The following is a 23,176-nucleotide window of genomic DNA, read 5'->3' on the forward strand; positions in this document are numbered from 1 at the left end:
CATGATCACTGCAGATGGTGACAACAGCCACGAAATTAAAAGACGCCTGCTTCTTGGGAGAAAAGCAATGACAAACCTAGACAGCATCTTAAAAAGTAGAGACATTGTTATGTACTGAAGTTCTCACCCTGGGCCAGCTGGGGGATACTGTAGATAGTTTTCACTCAGGTCCACGTAAGTTATTTTAGGCAGGAAACCCTGGGTGGTTGTTGCTACAATGTTGACAGCTAGCTGCCTATAAAAGCAGGCCGGCTGAGCTGTTTGCTGTTCAGTTTCTGTTCCAGATTACAAAATAAAGAGCTGCTTTGGAGAAATCGCTGTCGTCTGCCATGTCTACCCACTATTCAACAGACATCACCTTGCCGACAAAGGTCCGTATAGTAAAAGCTATGGTTTTCCCAGTAGTGATGTATGGAAGTGAGAGCTGGACCATAAAGACGGCTGATCGCCAAAGAATTGATGCTTTTGAATTCTGGTGCTGGAGGAGACTCTTGAGAGTCCCATGGACTGCAAGAAGATCAAACCTATCTATTCTGAAGGAAATCAGCCCTGAGTAGTCACTGGAAGGACAGATTGTGAAGCTGAGGCTCCAATACTTTGGCCACCCCATGAGAAGAGAAGACTCCCTGGAAAAGACCCTGATGTTGGGAAAGATTGAGGGCACAAGGAGAAGGGGACCACAGAGGACGAGATGGTTGGATAGTGTTCTTGAAGCTACCATCATAAGTTTGACCCAACTGCGGGAGGCAGTGGAAGACAGAAGTGCCTGGCGTGCTCTGGTCCATGGGGTCACAAAGAGTCGGACACGACTAAACGACTAAACAACAACAACACACTTGATGGGTGTTTGGTGGAGGGAAAGGGGAACCATGGGGCAGGGTCCTGCCACCAGACCTCCCCTTTCATGATGTAAACATGATGTATGAGTGATGTAGTTTTGGGGGGGAGCCTCCTGCTGCTGCCGCGCCGCCGGAGCACGATTTCTGTTCTTATCCTGAAGCAAAGTTCTTAACCTGAAGCACTATTTCTGGCTTAGTGGAGTAACCTGAAGCGTATGTAACCTTAAGCGTATGTAATCCGAGGTACCACTGTATATATCTCAGAAAACTCCCCACAACATGGGAATTTACCATGTTGATAGAACTGCAAACCTCAAAATGGGATTTTGGATCACACTGCTTGCTTTAATATGACACTCAGCACTTTATGTTTATTATCTGTTAAGACACTTATCTATACCCAGTCTTTCATCATAAACCAGGAGTGACTTATTTGTGGCCCGCCACATGTTGGACTACAATGCTCATCAGCCTCAGCCCAGCCTGACCCGTCAGGGTTGAAAAGAGCTGTAGTCTATAACATCTGGAGGGTCACACGTTAATCCTGACCTAAAATAAGTTATTATTGCCCATTCCATCAAGCAGCCTTATGTTGACCAGAAAGCATGGGCATACATGCCCAGAATTTTTTTCCATCTTTGGCACAATGGTGGAATGCTGCTAATTAGCAGAATGCTGCTAATTGGCTCATGGAAAACATACTGCAAAAGAAATCGGACCACTAATGGACAGGAAGGGCTCTGGATCCGTGTTACAAATCGGTAACTCCTCAACTCTTCACATGGCACTGCAGTGTCTGGCCTTTAAAGGACCTTAGTTTTCCATTTGCAGATCTTCTGATATTGCTCACATTTAAAAGCTTTATTTTGGCAACTAAAATTTTAAACTTTAAAAAGTAATTATGGCTGCAAACCTTTTTTTAAAAAAAGCTCTATAAATATCAGCTGATATGTGAAGACAGAAGTGGCAGAGCAAGATTTTCAGTGGGCAAGAACCATCAGAAGCCTTGCCCTTCTGTTGGCTAGCAGGAAGAGAATAAGTTGCGCAAAAAAACCAAAAACAAATACATTATGCAAGCTGTCATGATTTGTGTCATTTACACAGCTGAGCCTTTCCTTGCCACCCAATCTGGGTTGCCTGTGTGCCTGCTGGTTTTTAGTGCAGAAGGCAAGTGGTCCTGTGTATATATAGCTTCCACCCACCCACCCTGCATCCACGTCTAGGGAAGGAAACTAGTAAACTATGGAAGGGCAACTGATTTGGGGGTTGCTAGGGCTGGGCATTGCAACTCCTCTTGTTGCGTTTTCTATCTGTGTGCCAGGTCTTGGGAGTAGGGCCAGTTTTGAAACACAAAAGGCAAGCTAGACTTTTTAAAGCACTTTTAATATGCGAAAATTAAGGCAATATAGGGTTTTCATCACCTTCTTCCAGAACATGTATAAAGCAGCTTTCCCCAATGTGGCGCCTTCAGCTATGGTTAGATTTCCATCAGCCCCAGTCAGCATGGTCACAGATTAGAGAAACTGTAGTGCCCTAAAACAACTAGAGGGTACCAGATCAGGGAGGGCATTAATCAGTATCAAGACGGTTTGGGGATAATTAAAAAGGAGAAAGAAAACAATGCACTCTGCTACACAAAGATTTGCAAAGAGGGAAGCTTTCAGCTCAAGCTGAAAACACCAGATTCAAGATGGCACTGCCAAAATAGATGCAATTCAGATCCTGTCTCTTCCACAGTCAAAGATGAGGCAAGAGATTCTGGACACAGACAATGCCCTTAACTTTGAGTGCATAATGTTCTTGCAAATGCAGGTTTAGGTAAGCACTGATTGCTCCTCACTGGAAGCTTATCTCCAAGGTCTGAAGCAGAGAGCTTTCTCCAGACTTACTACCTAACATCCTTTTAAGTGGAGTTGTCCATAATCAAACATGGGTCCTCCTGTTTGTTCTGCCACTGAGTCATGCTCCTCCAAGATAATACAGAGCCCCTTCACCCAGCATTGGTAAATCATATCTATGGAATGTGTGCAGCACTATTTAGAGGTTCCTCTCAGCTATCTCCTGCCTCTCTGGTTCCTTTGAGTGTTGACACCAGCAAAGAATCCCATCCCCCAGGGCTGCCTCCAATTTCAGCATTACACCTCTCAGCCATAGTAAGGATGGTGGGTCTTATTTCAGACAGCTCTTTGAAAGTTGCAGAGAATGCTATTGGGACAATTAAGGGCAGAAACCATCACTCTCCAGGCACAGTGTGACCTAACAGCCCAGAAGCAGAAAAGTTAGAAGATTTTGGCTTTATAGTATCATAAACACTGATAGTTTCTCAAAATTATTCTTTTCTTAATTACAAAGCAACAGTCAAGCAAAAAGATGGTCACAGAGGACAATCTTCCAAGTTGGGTCTTCATTCAAGCTCTTGTTAATGCTTCTGCTTTGGTTTCATCGAGTAGAAAAGGTGACTGGAGGTCTTTGGCTTTCAGGTACTTCTCTAGTCCCTGCAAAAGAAAACAATTTTGAGCCAAAGGCCACATTCCCTTATGGACAAGCTTTCAGAGTTCGCATGACAGTGATGGTCAGGGCCAGAGATGGAAGTGGATGGAGTAACCAATGAGGCTCCTGCTTTTGTAGCTTACTTCCACGGAATATGTCAAGAGGCATCAACACAGTTCAGCATACATTCAAGCCAAGGCAAAGCACTCACATCAGTGGGGCAAGTAGCTTGCAGAGAGTCCTAACAGCCAGAAAAAACCTCATGGGTCACATTAAATTCCCAGGCCTGAGGTTCTCCACCCATTTGTAAATCTAAGCACGACTTTTGCCCCTAAGTCAGGGGTATGAGGTATCTGTGGCCCTCTAGATGTCAGACGCCAACTCCCAGCAGCCTCAGCCAATGGTTGGAGATGATGCAAGCATGAGTTGAGTTGCTGCTGGAGAGCCAGAGGTTTCCTCTTGCTGCTGTAACCCATGGGTAGGCAAACTAAGTCCCGGGGGCCGGATCCGGCCCAATCGCCTTCTAAATCCGGCCCGCAGACAGTCCGGGAATCAGCGTGATTCTACATGAGTAGAATGTGTCCTTTTATTTAAAATGCACCTCTGGGTTATTTGTGGGGCATAGGAACTCGTTCATTATTTTTTTCAAAATATAGTCCCACAAGGTCTGAGGGACAGTGGACCGGCCCCCTGCTGAAAAGGTTTGCTGACCCCTACTGTAACCCATCTTTCAGCCTTTATTTCCTGTCACATACTGATTCTCCCTTACGTCCCTGCTACCCATTCTGGATTTAAAACCTCTGGAGACAAGGACCTGCCTAACTTGTTAACTCTAAAAGTGACAGAGGTAAAGGGTAAAGGGAGCCCTGACCATTAGGTTCAGTCGTGACCGACTCTGGGGTTGCGCGCTCATCTCGCTCTATAGGCCGAGGGAGCAGGCGTTTGTCCGCACACAGCTTCGGGTCATGTGGCCAGCACGACTAAGCCGCTTCTGGCGAACCAGAGCAGCGCACAGAAATGCCGTTTACCTTCCCACCGGAGTTGTACCTATTTATCTACTTGCACTTGACGTGCTTTCGAACTGCTAGGTTGGCAGGAGCTGGGACCGAGCAATGGGAGCTCACCCCATCGCGGGGATTCGAACCGCTGACCTTCTGATCGGCAAATCCTAGGCTCTGTGGTTTAACCCACAGCACCACCCGCGTCCCAAAGTGACATACATACACTTATAAAACAATCAAAAAGATTTTAATAGTAATAATAATAGGGAAGAAATTATTCTTAGCTGCTTTTCTTTTTTATTATTCTGATACAACAGTATATTGTGTTTTTTGTAATTATATGTAACCAGCATCACAAATTCCAAATGGAGGAAAGCCTATATAGCTCTGCGGTTCCAGGCTATGGACTCTGCCACAGTTGAAAGACGCTACTGCCTGATCCCTTATGAAGGGAGAGTTTGCTCATGGGGAGTTTTATCCCATATTTGCCATCTTGGCTGAACATTCTTCAATCTCAGGGCTCTACAGCAGGCATAGGCAAACTCTGGCCCTCCAGATGTTTTTGAGACTACAGTTCCCATCATCCCTGACCACTGGTCCTGTTACCTCGGGATGATGGGAATTGTAGTTCCAAATCATATGGAGGGCCGGAGTTTGCCTATGCCTGCTCTACAACATCTCCAATATTCTTTGCACTGACTCAGAAATAAGAACTTATTTCCTTAGAAGCAGATACTGAATCCTTAACAGGAGTTCACATAAAATGTTGCCCTCACCTCCCCAAAGTAAGAGACTAGAGGTGAAATCTCACATACAGCGGGTGGTTCGTCATCGCCTGATAAACTGAAAAGAGAGAAAGATGAAAATAATGACTCTCTGCAAACATATGACAAGCCACAGAAAAGAGAGGCAGGCAGCCCAAGGCAACAACAGAAATTGCTCAACGCAGCCCCAGGTCAACTTCACTTTTCATATCATCTGTTCGGTTTTGGTATTTTAAAACTGCAATCTACCATGGGTGCTTGGAAGACAAGTCATACGTAAATGAAGTAAACAATAAACAGAAGCACCAGAGCATTAGCCGAGTGTTTTTCCCTTGTCACCCGAATAACTGCAACCAGAATGCAAAACTGCAATGTACTTCTGTAAGCAGGAGATTGGACTAGATGACGCTTTGGGTCCCTTCCAACCATACAATTCTATTATTTTATGGCCTCACACACCTGGGACGGGGAGAAAGGCACCCCAGATTAGAGAGGATGACCTCAATAAGCTTTGAATCCTGAACCCTGTGTTTTATTATTATGCCCCACCTTTAAAATAAAACAAAATAAAACCTTCCCTGTGCCATATTAAGAGTTTGGTCACAGCATGTTAACACAACTTCTCCTAATCTAGTGCCTTCCAAATGCTGCTGGAATACAACATCCATCTTGGTGGCTGCAGCAGATGGCTGGAATCCAGCCCCATCTTGGAGAAAGCTGCTCTATTGCACTCTTCCCCTCCCTGGTATAAACCCCAGAGGGCACAATTTATCTCCACAAGAAGATCTCATCTGCGCTATATATTTAAGGCACTATCATACTACAGTGGTACCTCGGGTTAAGAACTTAATTCATTCCGGAGATCCTTTCTTAATCTGAAACTGTTCTTAACCTGAGGTACCACTTTAGCTAATGGGGCCTCCCGCTGCCGCCTCATCCTGAGGTAAAGTTCTTAACCCAAGGTACTATTTCTGGGTTAGCGGAGTCTGTAACCTGAAGCGTCTGTAACCTGAGGTACCACTGTACTTTGAACAGCCATGAAACCTGGGAGCTGTGGTTTGCTAAGGCTGCTGAGAGGTGTTAGGAGACAACCCCCCCACCCCAATTCCCCTCCCAAAGCACCAATTCCCACAGTGGTTTTGACAATTGCCAGGGAACTCTGGGAATTGTAGCTCTGGGAGCGGGGAGGGTCTTCTCTGAGAATCCTTAACAAACTACAGCTCCCATAATCCTTTGGGAGAAGCCACACCTGTTTAAAGTAGTATCGTAGTGCTTCAAGTGTATGGTGTGGATGAGGCCAGAAATCTGTTGCAAGGATGTTAAACAGATATTTAACGGTTAGTCCTGACCAGACCCCCATCTATTCCCCACTCAGAACTACAGCTCCCAGAGTTTCCTGGGAAGAGGGCTTGACTGCTAAACCACTCCACGAATTGTAGCCCTGTAAGAGGAGTAGGGGGTCTTCTAACAACTCTCAGCACCCTTAAATAATTCTCAGGAAGCCATTGCAGTTGCAGGAAATAATTGCAGGAAGCCATGACTGTTTAAAGTGGTGTGATACCGCTTTACTCATACAGTGGTACCTCTGGTTAATAACTTAATTCATTCTGGAGGTCCGTTCTTAACCTGAAACTGTTCTTAACCTGAGGTACCACTTAGCTAATGGGGCCTCCTGCTGCCGCCGCGCAATTTCTGTTCTCATCCTGAAGCAAAGTTCTTAAACTGAGGTACTATTTCTGGGTTAGCAGAGTCTGTAACCTGAAGCATCTGTAACCCAAGGTACCACTGTAGTGCCAATGGGGACACGGGGACACACACACACACACACACACACACAGACACACAGAGTGTTTCACTGTGGCAGCATTCCAGGTCACAATTTCATCTAGTGCTCCCTGGCCCCTTGGGGTAAACTACAGTTCCCACAATCCCTTGGGGAGGATAAATGGGAGAAGCCTTCACAGACCTTGGTTCTTCAGGTATCCTCTGGCCATTGCCATTGACAAATCTAGCTCCTGCCTTCACAGCCCAACGGTAGTGTTGCGAGAGGAGTGACCGACGAGCCGTGATGGGAGTGTCTTTGTCGGCCGAATCAGAGTTCTTCAAAGGCGAGAACTCCTCCTCCCTCGGGACCTCAAAGGCTACGAACTTCCTGTTAACAGAAGGGAGAAACTGGAGGCTTAAAATGGGAGTTTCAGTTGCGGTCGTGCCCTCCTGTATGTGCAGCATGGAGCCCTTGAGGCCACGGCACGTTCCAGAATCCAGGAAAACGTAACTTGCCATATCCATGAAAGGAATGCATTTGGAGGGAAGCAGGGAGGCCTTGCAGCTGTTCTCCAAGCTGCCAATTCCAGTTGGACTTGACTGCAAAGGCGAACTAAAGCCACATCCACGCCAGACCTTTAAAAGCACTCTTATACCATAGGAACCAGTCTGCACCCTGCGGTCATCATCCGAGGCCCAGGACGTCTGGAGAGTGGCAAAAGGAGAACAGGGACTTTTCTGTGGTGGCTTTCCGCATGTAGAAAGCTCTCCCCAGCAAGGCTCGCCTGGTGCCATCGTTACGTATCTTCAGGCACCAGGCAAAAACCTTTTTAACCGGGGCTTTGGCTTTTAACCACCTATGGCCTTTTGGAGTGGGAAGGATGTTTTAATGTATTTCTTCTCCCCCCCCCCCCTCCGGTTTTAATGTATTCCCTGTTTAGGGAAGCTTTTAATGTTTTTAGTATTTTAATATTTTTTTGGGGAGGCCCAGCCAGATGGGTGGGGTATAAATAAATTATTATTATTATTATTATTATTATTATTATTATTATTATTATTATTATTATGGTGTGGGCTTTTTTTAAGTTGCCATGCCCCCCCCATGTGACTAATAAATTTAATTAATAAACAAATAATTTAGCCACCATGCCTTCCCCACCCCAAAAGTAGTCTAGGGGTGCTGACTTCACAGGCCTATAATTCCCAGCACTCTTAACAAAATACAGTCCCCGTGGCTCTCCATGACTGTTAAAGCAGTATAAGGGTGCTTTTAATTTATGGTGTGGATGTGAACTAAATATTTCTAGATAGGTGATCTGAAAAACATGCTGCATTCAAGCTGGGTCTCTGGATTCTAGCAGAATGCAATCAATCTCTATCATCTATCTATCTATCTATCTATCTATATCTATCTATCTATCTATCTATCATCTATCTATCTATCATCTATCTATCATCTATCTATCATCTATCATCTATCTATCTATCTATCTATCTATCTATCTATCTATCTATCATCTATCTATCATCTATCTATCATCTATCATCTATCTATCTATCTATCTATCTATCTATCTATCATCTCTATCTATCTATCATCTCTATCTATCTATCATCTATCTACAGTGGTGCCTCGCAAGACGAAATTAATCCGTTCCGCGAGTCTCTTCGTCTTGCGTTTTTTTCGTCTTGCGAAGCATGGCTATTAGCGGCTTAGCGGCTATTAACGGCTTAGCGGCTATTAACGGCTTAGCGGCTATTAACGGCTTAGCGGCTTTAAGAAAAAGGAAACAAACTCGCAAGAACTCGCAAGACGTTTCGTCTTGCGAAGCAAGCCCATAGAGAAATTTGTCTTGCGGAACGACTCAAAAAACGGAAAACCCTCTCGTCTAGCGAGTTTTTCGTCTTGCGGGGCACCACTGTATCTATCATCTATCTATCATCTACACACATACCTCTACAGCACAATTGGTGTAAAGCACTGCTCAGAAAGCTTCTAATAAAGAAGCTTAAAATTTCACTGTTGTTGGTGCAGCCATCATTGTTATTAGGAGCACAGGAAGCTGCCTTCTACCAAGTCAGACCCTTGGTTCAGCTAGCTCAGCATGGCTTACACTGACTGGGAGCAGCTCTCCAGGGTCTCAGGCAGCGAATCTTTCCCAGGCCTCCTTTGAGTTTGAACCTGGAACTTTCTGTATGCAAAGCAGATGCTTTGCCACTGAGCTACCACCTTTTCCCAATTCATGGTGGATTGCCACATTTACATATTTTGAAGAGTTTTCTTTTATTGAAAGTACCGTATTTTTCGCTCTATAAGACGCACCCAACCATAAGACGCACCTAGTTTTTAGAGGAGGAAAACAAGAAACAAGAAAGCAACGCAAAGCCTCCTGAGCGAAGAGGCAGGAGCGCTCCCTCTTCACTCAAGAGGCTTTGCATGGCTATCCCTGAAGCCAGGAGAGCAAAAGGGATCGGTGCGCACTGATCCCTCTTGCTCTCCTGGCTTCAGGGATAGCTGCACAGCCTGCATTCGCTCCACAAGACACACACATATTTCTCCTTACTTTTTAGGAGTGGGAAAGTGTGTCTCATAGTGCGAAAAATACGGTAATACAGCCAGGCAGGACGCGAGTGGCACTGTGGGTTAAACCACAGAGCCTAGGACTTGCCGATCAGAAGGTCGGTGGTTCGAATCCCCACGACGGGGTGAGCTCCCGTTGCTCGGTCCCTGCTCCTGCCAACCTAGCAGTTTGAAAGCACATCAAAGTGCAAGTAGATAAATAGGTACCGCTCTGGCAGGAAGGTAAACGGCGTTTCCATGTGCTGCTCTGGTTTGCCAGAAGCGGCTTAGTCATGCTGGCCACATGACCCAGAAGCTGTACGCCGGCTCCCTCGGCCAATAAAGCGAGATGAGTGCCGCAACCCCAGAGTCGGCCACGACTGGACTTAATGGTCAGGGGTCCCTTTACCTTAATGCAGCCAGGCATATAAATTCCAAACGGTTTTCATAGGCAGCACCACATATAACTCATGGTAGTAATCTAGAGGCTACCGGGGCACACCATTCTGCCCTGTTACAGCAGCTGCAGCTGCACATGTAATGTTCTCATCTACTGACTGCAATAATCAATCCCTCAAAAAAAGAAATGCTCTAGGGTGGAGCAGGTAAGTGTGCCTGCCATTTTAATTCAGAAAACAAAACCAGAAGCTATCAGAAGTTTGGGAGACACCCTGTGTTGTCACAACTCCTTACCCCGTAGCAGCTGGTTCCATTATCATTTAGCAACCTGGTGCGCTCCAAATGTTTTGGACTGTGCCCCCCATCAGGCCCAGCAGAGGCTGATGGGAGGTGTAGTCCAAAATGTTTGGCAGGCACCAGTTTGGCCAAGGCCAATTTAGTGAGTCTACCCAACTCCAGCCCCAAAGAACAGGATACACAGAAAGAGGAAAGAGGCACATTTGGTACTAACTTAGAAAACTGGAAGACATCAAACACAAACTTCTCCAGCTTTATCCCGTTGGGTTTTAGCGGCGTCACCCGATTGCCCTCCTGGTCGACGAAAGGGACTTTCTTGACAGCCACATGGCGTTTCAAGCGGGGCTCAAACTTCCTGGTGGGCAGGAAGGACAGAGGCGTAAGCACACAGGAGACTTCCTCAAACTCTGCTCTGCTAAAAAATGTTGTTGTGCAGCAAGATCGCTCAGGGCTGCCCCAGGCCATTCCTTGCACTGCACAGCTGTAAGGGGAAGGAGCGGCGCCTTCTGCCTTTTCACCTGCCTGAAATCTACTGCCACAATCAATGGATCACCCTTGGATGATCCAGGGTTTCAGTGTTCCACCCAACTATCTCCATGCTTCTTTCTGCATTTCAGAGGGTTGGACCTGGTGGCTCTTCCAACTCTACAATTCTATGATTCTATGGACAAGTTTAATTTAAATGGGGGGGGGGGAGTGGGAGGAAAGCTTCATCCCCCTGATTATTTTGTTTCCCCACCTTTCTTCAGGAGGGGTGGTGTGTATGACAAACTGCTGGTGGGGACCTTTCTGCTGAGCTGTTTTCATGGAGAAAGCGGGGGGGGGGGAGACTCTGCATAAGTTATTTTTGGCAATTCGCTGAACACTTCCTGGAAATCTTTGGGTAATGATTCACTGGTATATTGGAGTTGTTTCTGTGGGTTTTCTGAAATCTGCCTTTCAAACAGAAGGCAAAGATTTGTCCTAGGACTGCAGTTTAGGAGCTATATGACAGAGGCCGCGGTTTAGGAGAGCGTGTTGGTAAGCCGTCTCTTTTTTGGCTGTCTGGATGATAGCAACCAAGTTTTTGAGTTCTGCTGTTTTCCCAATTACAGGACTACAGTCATACCTCGAGTTACAGGCACTTCAGGTTGGTTTTTTGGTGGGTTACGGAATGCTGAAACCCAGAAGTACCGGTAGGGTTACTTCCGGATTTCGGCGGTCGCGCATGCGCAGAAGTGCTAAATTGCGCTTTGTGCATGTGCAGAAGCGCCGAATCGCAACTCGTGTGTGCACAGACGCGCAGCTGCGGGTTGCGAACGTGCATCCCGCACGGATCACGTTCGCAACCCGAGCGTCCACTGTAATTCCTTTGCATTAGAGTTTCTTCAAAATAAGAACCTAAGAAAAGCCCTGCAGGATCAGGCCAATGGCTCCTCCAGTCCTGTTCTCACCGTGGCTGACCAGATGCTTGTGGAAAAGTGCAGGATCTGAGCACTTTCCACTGCTGTGTATTTTCCAGCAACTGATATTCAGAAACATTAATGTGAAGGCAGAGCATAGTCATTGTGGCTGGCAGCCGTTCCAAGCTTTATCCTCCATGAAATAGTGTTCATTATAGATTTTATCTTCTGCATGCAGTATTGCTGAATAAAGTGAGTTTAAAAGCCTGCTGAAGCTGCCTGCTATAAAAATGGAAAAGCATCGCTTTAAGAGCTATAGAACGGGCAACCTCTGAAGGTGGTAGATGTTCCTTCGCTGGAGGTTTACACATGGAGTTTGGATGGCCATCTGTCAGGGATTCCTTAGCTCTGATTCCTGCATTGCAGGGGGTTAGACTAGATGACCCTTGGGGGGTCCTCTACCAAGTCTAAAGCACTATGATTCTACAGCTTCTAACCAGAAAACTATGTAATAGAATTTTAAGGTGTTTTATATATATATATATATAGAGAGAGAGAGAGAGAGAGAGAGAGAGAAAATGTTCATAAATGTACCAAGTCTGGAGCAGCACAGGAAGACCTTCCTGAAACCATTTTAACTCCCAAACTGACCAAATGTTTTCTCTGCAAGGAGGGAGGGGGTGAGGGAACCTTCCCATTGTCTCAGGAATTGGGAAATCACCATCTCAAAGGAATGGCCAGACTGCCAGGAAAGGCGATCAGATAAGGCATTATCAGATAACCTGGCAGACAGGAAAAACAACAGCAATCAAATTTCTGTTGTAGACCACCTTTTCTGTGATGTAGGTATGATGTTTGTGGGGGTTGGTCTTGGGTTACGCCCCTTCTGTGATGTATGGAGGGGTGGTCTTAAGCTCCAGGGAAGGCAATTTAAAATGTAAATATAAGGGCAGGCACACCTTTGTTCGGGGTCCTCCTCTGTCCTCCTGCGTGTGAGGGGAGCACCCTGTTCCAACAGTTCAATAAAGATCAGGCTTACTAGCTGCTTTGCTTCTCAATATTCTCTGGTTGGCCTCTGTTATTTTCTCCTACCAATAGGGAACCTACATAAGGACTCTATATGGGCTCTTGGATACCCCATTAGGGAAAAAGGTCAGATTTTGTTTACAACAACTAGGAGCTCAGTTTGTCACAATCCTGATACAATGCTCAGAAATGCATGCATCCCTTCCCACCCGACTGATTTCCAGGATGCAGATCCCACACTCATAAACTCTGGAACAGGTCATGGGAAAGTGAGCATGCACAACTGCAGGACTTACTCTGTGACAGCCTTCAGGAAGTCAAGACTAAAGAAGTGATTGCAGATATTCCCAGCGCTGTATGTCAACCGTCCGTCCGCGTTTCTCCTCTGTGCCGTTTCCAAGGAGATCTCGCTGTATTCCACCACCTGATATACTCCGTCCACAGAGCAAACCACCCCAACTGGCTCTGTGGGGTAGGCTTTTTCCACTACCTTAACAAAACGAAACAACAACAACAACAAAATTGGGCCAGAGTCAGGTAGCGAGTAAAATAACCGCAGAGTGGATCAAGCAGGTGGAGGGGGCTGGGTAATTCTTTTTTCTTTTTAAAAATAATTTTCATTAGAATTTTATTTACAACATACCATAAACCCCACACTCCACCCCAGTACAAAAATCCACCCTCATTAAACATGAACATACAGTTTGCCTAACATACAACAATACAAACAACGAAAAAAAATACCGTATTTTTCGCTCTATAAGACGCACCAGACCACAAGACGCACCTAGTTTTTGGAGGAGGAAAACAAGAAAAAAAATATTCTGATTCTCAGAAGCCAGAATAGCAAGAGGGATCACTGCACAGCAAAAGCAGCAACCCCTCTTGCTGTTCTAGCTTCTGCATTCGCTGCATAAGACGCACACGAATTTCCGCTTACTTTTTAGGAGGGAAAAAGTGAGTCTTATAGAGCAAAAAATACAGTACTTCCTTTATCCTGTATCTGGCCTCCTTATTTACTTCTTATAAACTGTTTCCTTTATGAATAATTATTAAGATTTTTCTAATTATAACTTAAATATCCACAAAGTCTCCTGCAGACATTAATCAAAACAAGTCCAAGTATGTATTTTAGGGCACTGTTTTGTGAAGTATTCTCTGCATTTCCCCCAGGCTTTTTGAAACTCTTGTCTAGTGTGATCTCTAATTGCCTCTGTTAATCCAGCCAGTTCAATATACTCTAACAGTTTGTCTTGCCATTCCTTTTTTGTTGGCACGGTTTCTTTTTTCCAGTTTTTAGCAATTGGGATCCTTGCCGCTCCTGTGGCATAGAGGAATATTTTCTGATCTTCTCTTGCTATATCTGTGTCCAGGTAATTCTTGATTCTACAGATCAAATCCAATTCCGCTCAGAGGATGCTGGATTCAGAAATTCACATGGTCAATTAATTGGGTGCATATGTTTGCCTGTTTAGAATGAGATTACTCAACTGTTGCAGGCCCAGGGAGTGGGGGGAAAGGATCTCTGCCAGTCACCCCCCCCCCCAAATACCCTTCTAAGATTTTACCTAGGCACTGCCCATAGGTGTTCAAAGTTCATCTAAAAAACTCACTTTTCATGTTTTGTTTCATTTTGCTATAAGGGTACTTAAAGTTTCATATACTGTCCATCTCAGACACTATCTATATTCAACATGTTTATGGTTCAGAGGCATGCGGAAGACACGCAACACATTACATGAAGGCAAAAGCAGATCTAGATGAGAGATGCTCTACTTTAAAAAAATGCAACAACAAAGAAGAAGGAAGGTTCATTTGAGCAGGTAAGGTAAAGGTAAAGGTACCCCTGCCCGTACGGGCCAGTCTTGCCAGACTCTAGGGTTGTGCGCTCATCTCACTCTATAGGCCGGGAGCCAGCGCTGTCCGGAGACACTTCCGGGTCACATGGCCAGCGTGACAAAGCTGCATCTGGCGAGCCAGCGCAGCACACGGAACGCCGTTTACCTTCCCGCTGGTAAGCGGTCCCTATTTATCTACTTGCACCCGGAGGTGCTTTCGAACTGCTAGGTTGGCAGGCGCTGGGCCCGAACGACAGGAGCGCACCCCACCGCGGGGATTCGAACCGCCGACCAAGCGATCGGCAAGTCCTAGGCGCTGAGGTTTTACCCACAGCACCACCCGGGATTGTTAATCAGATTCCATCTGCAACCTGCCAGACACAAGCAATGCTTTGGGCTCTTTTTTAAAAAAACAAAGATTGGGGGGGGGGACATGTGGAAGGACCAAATTGCACTTCCCGCCCCCAATCCACAACAGTTTTATTACCATATTTTTCCATGTATAAGACAATGCTTTTTGCTAAAAAAAAATATTAGGCAAAAACTGGGTCTTATACACGGATAGTGAATGCAGAGGGGGGACGTGCGATTAATGGCAGCAACAAGCAGGAGATTGGCAGCGGCGATTGGGCACGTGATTGGTGGCTGTGGCAAGGCCTGCTGGCGATTGGCTGTGGCAATTGGGCAGGCGATTGGCGGCTGCAGCAAGTGGGCTATTGGTGGTGGTGAGCAGACAGACAATTGGTGGCAAGGTGTGCAATTGGCAGTGGCTGTGGCAAGTGATCGGCAGTGGCGGGCAGGCAGGTGAGCGATTGGCACAAGTGACCCCCCCCACACCCCACAACTAAACAACTTAATTTTGGGTTAAAATAAAATAGGAGTTGTATTATACATGGGGGTGTCTTACACACGGAAAAATACTGTAGTTTAACATGCAGTACGACTGCATCTTGTGTTGGGAGCACATTCTGGGAGTGGCGCATATGCACAAAAATGTGTATACCCAAAGCGCCCCCTTGGAATCACCACTGCACAACCATGCTTACCATCCAAGCAAGGAAAACAGCTTTGAAGATGGGCTCTGGGAGGCTCCTGCAAAATCCTACAAAACCTCACAAGAGCCTTCCGGAACCCAGTAAGCAAGAACTTAAAAACATTTTCCTTACCCCCGATGCAAATTCAACTTTTAAACTCTTTTAAGCCTTGCGTGTGATTAATTTGTGGGATTTCAGCCAGCTGGCTTTCAACCACGTAAGGTTAAAACTGCACAACTTAATCAAGCGTAAGATGCAATTGTCCTTTACTTACACCCCAGCTTTGGGGTCTAGGAACCACAGGGCATACCACGATGAGCAATGTAATTGTCATATGGATGCTGAAAGGACCATCAGATCATGAGTCACTTCTAGCAGAGATGGAGATCTTCTCTCTCACACACCCACTTGCTCATCCTTAACCATGACAGCCCTCCGGCCGGCACACAAGGGAATTGTGCGATCATCCCTGCCCAATGTTTTGTTCTCTGTCACCTTAGCACCACAATCAGCTCCTTTCGAGACACAGAAACCAATGAAGACGGGATCTGCCATTTTGACAAGGATGTTGTCCACACAGTACACATGGATGTACTGGACGCCACACCGCTCCATGTGCTCCAGGATCTTGTTGTCCATCAGGGCGCGGTACAAACCACCATTGCCATCTGCAACACACAAGGGATGAGTTAACTACTAGACAGAAACTGGGTTAGGACCAGCACCAACTGGCCAGCACCCATGCTATCAACCACCTACCTTTGCCTCTCACCTGCAACCTCTGTAACTAGTTTTACCACTGCTGGTGGCGGAGGAATGTATAACCAAACAAATGCACATGTGGCACTTGCAATTTTGAAAATATAGGCAGCCCACCTTCAGGGGTGCAGGTCAAAGGGGAAGATGGTTCCCTGATCTTTCAGGCTGATAAAATATGGCCTTACCCTAGCCTTTGAAAGCTGAGATATATATTTTAGGACACATCCTATCCTCTTGATTGTAATATTCTGTCTTTTATTTTTGATTGTAAGCCTGCAGGTAGGGACTATCTTGTTTTGACTATAAGTAACCTGCTCTGGGAGTCTTTAAGGCTGAAGAGCAGGGTACAAATACTATAAACAAACAATTTTTAAAAATAAATAAATGAATGAAACCCATCCTAGAGCTTCACAGTGAGGAGGTAAAAGATCTAATAAACAATTATAATAGTATGTTTTATGTGGCATGATTGTGTTCCCTATACCGTACAAATATTGAGGGACGTGGTCACTCAGTACAATCAGTATATGCAAATGTCTGGCTCACTTAAAGCTATATAGAACCTTTACTCTCAATAACAATGCAACTCACAGGCGGACAATACTTTTATTTTTATAAATCTTCTTTATCTGTAAAGGGAATCTTTGTATGAATGAATACTGTATCAACCCTTCGGAGCTGTGCTTTAACTCTGTACTTTTTTATTTCTATTGTTTTCTTTCCTTTTGTTGTGGTTGCATTTAAAAAAATAATAAATCAATTCTGAAAAAGAAAAATGATACAGCTGTACCGCTACGAGAAAGCTCTGCACCTGCCACATGTGAAGGATTTGCTACACGCAATGTCCCTTTTCGCTCAAATATTCAAAACAGTGCCAGTGAGAGGCCTTCAGAAGCTCCCAAGCGGGACAGAACACTTCCCCAAGTTTAGGAAAACTGCTGTATACCTGGCGCCATGGCAATCTTGCCTTTCTCTTCCAAGATCACTTTCCCATCAAATGCCACGGCCGGGAGCATCCTCTGCTCAAACATGATGATGTTGGACTTCTCCAGGTTAAAGTAGTTGTGCTCCTGGAAGAATTTCTCAGTCGGTCCCAAAGTGAACTCGCTGGTCATAATGTACCTGCAGGGGAGGAACACAGGGCACTGCAATTAGAAGCACCGGACAAGGAAACCAGCAGGGTTGGATTCACACAACCAAAGCAAGCAGAGAATGTTACTTTGAGACTGACCCAGAAACTCCAGGGGGTGCAGAATGCCGCAGCAAGACTCTTTACGGGGTCCTCGCTGCGAGATCACATTCACCCGGTGCTATCCCAGCTGCACTAGCTCCCGGTGGAGGACAGGGTCAGGTTTAAGGTGCTGGTTTTAACCTTAAAGCCCTATACGGCCTAGGACCCACGTACCTATGGGACTGCCTCTCCTGGTATGCCCCACGGAGGACCTTACCGTCTTCAAACAAAAACATCTTGGAGGTCCCGGGCCACAGGGAGGTTAGGCTGGCCTCAACCAGAGCCAGGGCTTTTTCAGCCGTGGCTCCGATCTAGTGGAACGCTCTGTCACAAGAGACCAGGGCCCTGTGAGACTTGACACCTTTCCGAAGGCCTGCAAGACAGAGCTGTTCCACCAGGCCTTTGGCCAGGGCACAATCTGACCCCCTCCTTTGGTAATCCTCATAGAACTCTAGCCCAATGGCTGCCTTTAATTTGATTCTGAATTGATTTTAGAATGAATTGATTTTAGAATGTATTTCAATTAACAGATTGTGATTTTATGAAAACTGTGTTACTTTTACTGTTGCTCTGGGCCCAGCTTTGGCTGGGGAGGGCGGGATATAAATAAATTATTATTATTATTATTATTATTATTATTATTATTATTATTATTCTGCAGTTGGGCACACCCAGGGCATGACAAGCGAGCATGACAAGGACAGGCACAAAAAATTCAAAAACACAGAAGTGAACAGCAGTGCCATGCAAAGATCACATCGGGGGGGGGGGGGGGGACGTGAAGCCAACCAATGCCTCTACATAGTTCCATCCTTATTTCAGCTATTGTGATGTTTAGGTGGTGGTATATGACAATGTTAAAAACCAGGTATCGCCCAGACCTAAAGAGAGCCCTGTTTTCACAGGGCCCAGCCACATGCCTGTGGGGAAACCCCAAACAGGACTGAGAGCCCAAAGCCCTCTCCCCTCCTATGCTTCCAGGAACTGGTCCAGAACCCTTGCTGCCTCTGACTGTGGAGGCAGAGCAGAGCCACTGGGGCTAGGAGCCATTGATGGCTCTCTCCTCTGCCACGAATTTGTCCAGTCGCCTTTTAAAGACACCCAAGTTGGTCACCATCACTGCCTCCTGTGGGAGGGAGTTCCACAGTTTAACAATGCACTGAGTGAAGAAGTCATTCCAGCATTCAGCTTCATTGGATGTCCATGAATTCTAGTATTACGAGGGAGGGAGGGAAACTTTCCCCACACCATGAATATGTCGTTTTATAAACTTATATTGTGTCACCCCTTAAAGGTAAAGGGACCCCTCACCATTAGGTCCAGTCATGGCCGACTCTGGGGTTGCAGTGCTCATCTTGCTTTACTGGCTGAGGGAGCCGGCGTGCAACTTCCGGGTCATGTGGCCAGCATGACTAAGCCGCTTCTGGCGAACCAGAGCAGTGCACAGAAACACTGTTTACCTTCCCGCCGGAGCGGTACCTATTTATCTACTTGCACTTTGAGGTGCTTTCGAACTGCTAGGTTGGCAGGAGCAGGGACTGAGCAATGGGAGCTCACCCCATCGCAGGGATTCAAACTGCTGACCTTCTGATTGGCAAGTCCTAGGCTCTGTGGTTTAACCCGCGTCTCTTACTCTCCTCTTAAAGTGAAAAGTCCTGAATATGCTTCTCCCCTTCTCCGGAGGTACTGTTTCAGTTACATGCAAATTTATGTAGGGTTAACCAACTGATTAGCATTCAGTTGATTATCTGACAAAGATTTCAGGGGACGGTCCTGATATTTTTGGAGCTTTGTAAATATCCTAGTTAAATGATTAACCAGGGATTGGCAAGGTTTACCTCGCCTGGGCAAATTCACTCCAGCGGAGATCCCTCCGTGGGCCGGATCGCCCGCCCACAATTTCTGGTGTCTGCGCATGTGCAGATGTGATTTCCGGCGTTACAGAAGCGAGTCCCAGCTCGGTACTGCACGGGTTTAGCACAGCAGGCGGGGACTCGCCAAGTGGGCAGCTCAGCTTGGGGGTAGCTCAGAGGCCAGTTAAATGACCCCCGTGGGCTGGTTGTGACCCATGGGCCAAAGGTTGCCAACCCCTGGTCTAAACAGACTTTGCCAATGGGAGTCACACTGCAAACCAAGAAGAAGAAGAAGAGTTTGGATTTGATATCCCGCTTTATCACTACCCGAAGGAGTCTCAAAGCAGCTCACATTCTCCTTTCCCTTCCTGCCCGACAACAAACACTCTGTGAGGTGAGTGGGGCTGAGAGACTTCACAGAAACATGACTGGCCCAAGGTCACCCAGCAGCTGCATGTGGAGGAGCGGAGACGCGAACCCGGTTCACCAGATTACGAGTCCACCGCTCTTAACCACTACACCACACTGGCTCCAAGAAGAGGACATCAGATTGGCATAAAGCCACCCTGCCACTCAGCAAAAGGAACAACAGCAAAGAATTCTGGGACACCAAGTGACCACAAGAACCATTGGCCAGTGCCTTAAGACCCAGGAGCCAGCTACCCACCAAGGGACTGTGCAGCGAGTTCCAAACTTATCACCAGCCAGCTGCTCCACTCTGCGGATCCGCTCTGCCTGGATCTGATAGAGGGTCTTACGGCTCGGCAGCCCCACATCATACATGCCCTTCGGGTAGGGCACCCCGAGGCGTGTCCCTTGCCCTCCAGCCAGAAGGAGCACGGCCACCTTGTTCTGGGAGATCTTACGGAGCCCTTGAAGGAGACAAGAGAAAGATCACCGGAGGAAATATATATCTCGTTCAAATCACGGTTGGAAGGGACCACGAGGGCAGTCGAATCTAGTGCAATGCAGGAATCTTTGCCCAATCTTTTGTCAAACACACAACCCTGAGATTAAGACCCTGAGATCAACTGCAGTCCGGGTGGCTGCCCTTGGAGACAGTGCACAGGGCCAGAGGCTCCTTTGGGGCCCCGAAAGCCCCCCACCCACACCCCAAGCAAGAATCATCTGAAAGAGGCACAGGGGTGATGGTGCAATTTCTGTGGACCCAGCTGCCTTCTTTCCCCTCATCGCTGAACAGGTCTGACAGCTCCAGAAGAAGCTTGAAAAACTGAGGCAATGCCTAGGAATTTAAATTATTTGAAGTACTTTTACTCCAACTCGTAAGCGCCCAAAGCAGCTTAAGTCTTTTTCTTCCCTCAGACTTTCCACCAAAAATATACAACACAAAAGGAAAAGGAACTGGGAAGGAGAAGGTAAAAAGCAATCCCAGACAGTACTACTTAGTACAGTGGTACCTCGGGTTACGTACTTAATTTGTTCCGGAGGTCAGCTCTTAACCTGAAACTGTCCTTAACCTGAAGCACCACTTTAGCTAATGGGGCCTCCCGCTGCTGCTGCACCGCCGTCGCACGATTTCTGTTCTCATCCTGAAGCAAAGTTCTTAACCCAAGGTGATATTTCTGGGTTAGCGGAGTCTGTAACTTGAAGCGTATGTAACCCGAGGTACCACTGTACTTAGTACTTAGAGGCAGGGGGCAAAGCCTCTAGTAGCCCTAGGTCCTGATGATGTCAGAGTGTGCTTTACTTCATCTCTACACATGCCCAGAGGTTCTTTGATCTTCTAGGCAGTTGGTTGGAATCCTCAGTCCCAAGTCTCTTTGTAAACTGCTCAGAGGTTTTCTGTCCAATAATCAGTACAATATTTAAATTTTGTTAAAGGTATTAAAGTTATGTAGCACAGGTAACAAAGGTCTGTATAGTTAAAGCCATGGTTTTCCTAGTAGTGATGTATGGAAGTGAGAGCTGGACCATAAAGAAGGCTGATTGCCGAAGAATGGATGCTTTTGAATTATGGTGCTGGAGGAGACTCTGGAGAGTCCCATGGACTGCAAGAAGATCAAACCTATCCATTCTGAAGGGAATCAGCCCTGAGTGCTCACTGGAAGAACAGATCCTGAAGCTGAGGCTCCAATACTTTGGCCACCTCAGGAGAAGAGAAGACTCCCTGGAAAAGACCCTGATGTTGGGAAAGATGGAAGGCACAAGGAGAAGGGGACGACAGAGGACGAGATGGTGAGACAGTGTTCTCGAAGCTACAAACATGAGTCTGACCAAACTGCGGGAGGCAGTGGAAGACAGGAATGCCTGGTGTGCTCTGGTCCAGGGGGTCACGAAGAGTCAGACACGACTAAACGACTAAACAACTAAACAACAACACAGGTGCACAAGTACTCTGAACGCAGAACTGGTGTTTGCACAGCACCCAAGGCAAGTTTTTGCCCACCCCAAAGCACACAACATACAGACACCCAGGCATGCCAAACTGTATTTTGCAAACAAAGGCTTTGCCAACATGGCGCCCTTCATAAACAGGTGGACTACAACTCCCAACAGCCCCAGCCAAATATTGCCACCAATGGCAACGGGAGATTATCAAGCTGGAGGAAGAAGGCGGGCTTACAGGGGGCATCACTCCTTAAAATGTTTTACCCAACAACAGCATTTGGGGCCACAGACAATGCAAGGGAACAGTTTCCTGGTGTCTAAATGTACAATTTTAGGTGGCACAAAACTTATTTTACTGTGTGCGAAAGTTGTGCAATCTTCCTTTCTTTATTCAGGTTGTTTCTACATGGAACAATGAAGAAGAAAAATATGCCGGTTTGTATGTCGTCCACTACAGTACTGTATTCCAAAACGGCCTTTGCCGAAGAAGGTGCGGCCGAAGGGGCCGGTGGGTGTGTCTGTGGGTGTGTCTGATTAAGTGGGCGTGACCGACCAAGGAAAGGCGGGGCTACAAGAACAGAACCAATAATGTACAGTAGTCCGTTCTCCACACGCCCACTCTCCGAAAATTAAAGCACTAATGGATCGGACCAAAGGTCCATCATTATCCAAGCCTCTGGGAAGCGCACGTAGGCAGGCAGGTACACATGCACCCGACCTCCGGCAGTCTCAGGTAGACTACCTTTGCGCCGAGGTTCTACAGCGAAAAGTTAACACAGTAACCCACAACGTTCCAACTGCTTGTTCATCCTCCACCTGCAACCCCCAGAGGTCAAAAGGGCTACCAAAAGCCAGGTCTCTCCTGACCTTACCCTCTTCCTCCCACTGCTCCAAAGTCCGCGGGTCGCTCCTGCAGACGCTGCCGAAGAACTCTGGAGGGACGGGCTCTATCCGGCAGCCCAGTCTCTCCTGGCGCGGCTCTTCCTCCCGCGCGCAGGCCTCCGCCGCCCTCCGGCAATGCTCGCCCAGCTCCTCGGCGTCCAGCTTCGCCAGCGACTCCAGGAGCGAGTCTCGCTGCGCCGGGTCCAGCTCGCCCCAGAAGCGCAGCAAGTGGGACTGGCCGGCACGCTCCAGCCGCGCCCGGATCTCCTCTTCCAGGCACGCCATCACCTCCTCTCTCTGCGCTTCTCGCTGGGCTTTTGCAAAGGGGAAAGAGTCTTTTTGCAATTTGCAACAGCTACAAAACTGTCCCTGGGGAGCGCGCGCCAAAGTTTGTGGAACGTTCCCCGGGAAGAAACGGAACGTCGCCTCCACCTAGTTCCCCCTGTGAAGGTCGGTTACTTGCAAGATCCTCTCTTGCAACCACAGCACGGAAACCCGTGTCACTTCCAAATTCCCGCCCCGCCCCCCTTCGCCTGAGCGCACTGATTTCAGGCGTGTCCTCGTCCAACCACGCAGGGTTCCCCTTCCATTAGCCAGAGGGGGCGGGGAATAAAACAAAACTGCAACCGGTCAAACTTTAAAAAAGCAACTGGTGGGAGTCAGGCCTCAGGAGGAAGGAGAGGAATGGCTGGAGGAAATTGCAGCCAG

General features: G+C 47.0%; 1 protein-coding gene across 1 annotated transcript; it reads right to left on the reverse strand.

Annotated features, from left to right (window-relative positions):
• Nucleotides 1-3,118: 3,118 nt before the first annotated feature.
• On the reverse strand, nt 3,119-23,176 carry UAP1L1 (UDP-N-acetylglucosamine pyrophosphorylase 1 like 1). Its single transcript, XM_028715309.2, has 9 exons — nt 22,459-23,176; nt 19,905-20,109; nt 17,100-17,275; nt 15,890-16,062; nt 12,819-13,012; nt 10,329-10,469; nt 7,061-7,246; nt 5,107-5,173; nt 3,119-3,334 (listed from the first exon to the last, which is right to left on the reverse strand). The coding sequence occupies exons 1-9, from the start codon at nt 22,751-22,753 to the stop codon at nt 3,248-3,250; spliced, it is 1,524 nt and encodes a 507-aa protein (XP_028571142.2). The 5' UTR covers nt 22,754-23,176; the 3' UTR covers nt 3,119-3,247.

The sequence above is a fragment of the Podarcis muralis genome, chromosome Z (assembly GCF_964188315.1).
Source record: "Podarcis muralis chromosome Z, rPodMur119.hap1.1, whole genome shotgun sequence".
In the NCBI taxonomy this organism is placed as follows: Eukaryota; Metazoa; Chordata; class Lepidosauria; order Squamata; family Lacertidae; genus Podarcis; species Podarcis muralis.

Bases quoted from the DNA above. Each gene is read 5' to 3' on its own strand.
- UAP1L1 (XM_028715309.2), bottom strand. From the start codon at position 22,753: ATGGCGTGCCTGGAAGAGGAGATCCGGGCGCGGCTGGAGCGTGCCGGC. The intron at 10,470-12,818 runs GTAAGTCCTGCA...CCTGCCCACCAG, and splicing joins TTCCTGAAGGCTGTCACAGA to GAAGTTTGAGCCCCGCTTGA. The intron at 5,174-7,060 runs GTCTGTGAAGGC...CTCTCTTTTCAG, and splicing joins AGGATACCTGAAGAACCAAG to TTTATCAGGCGATGACGAAC.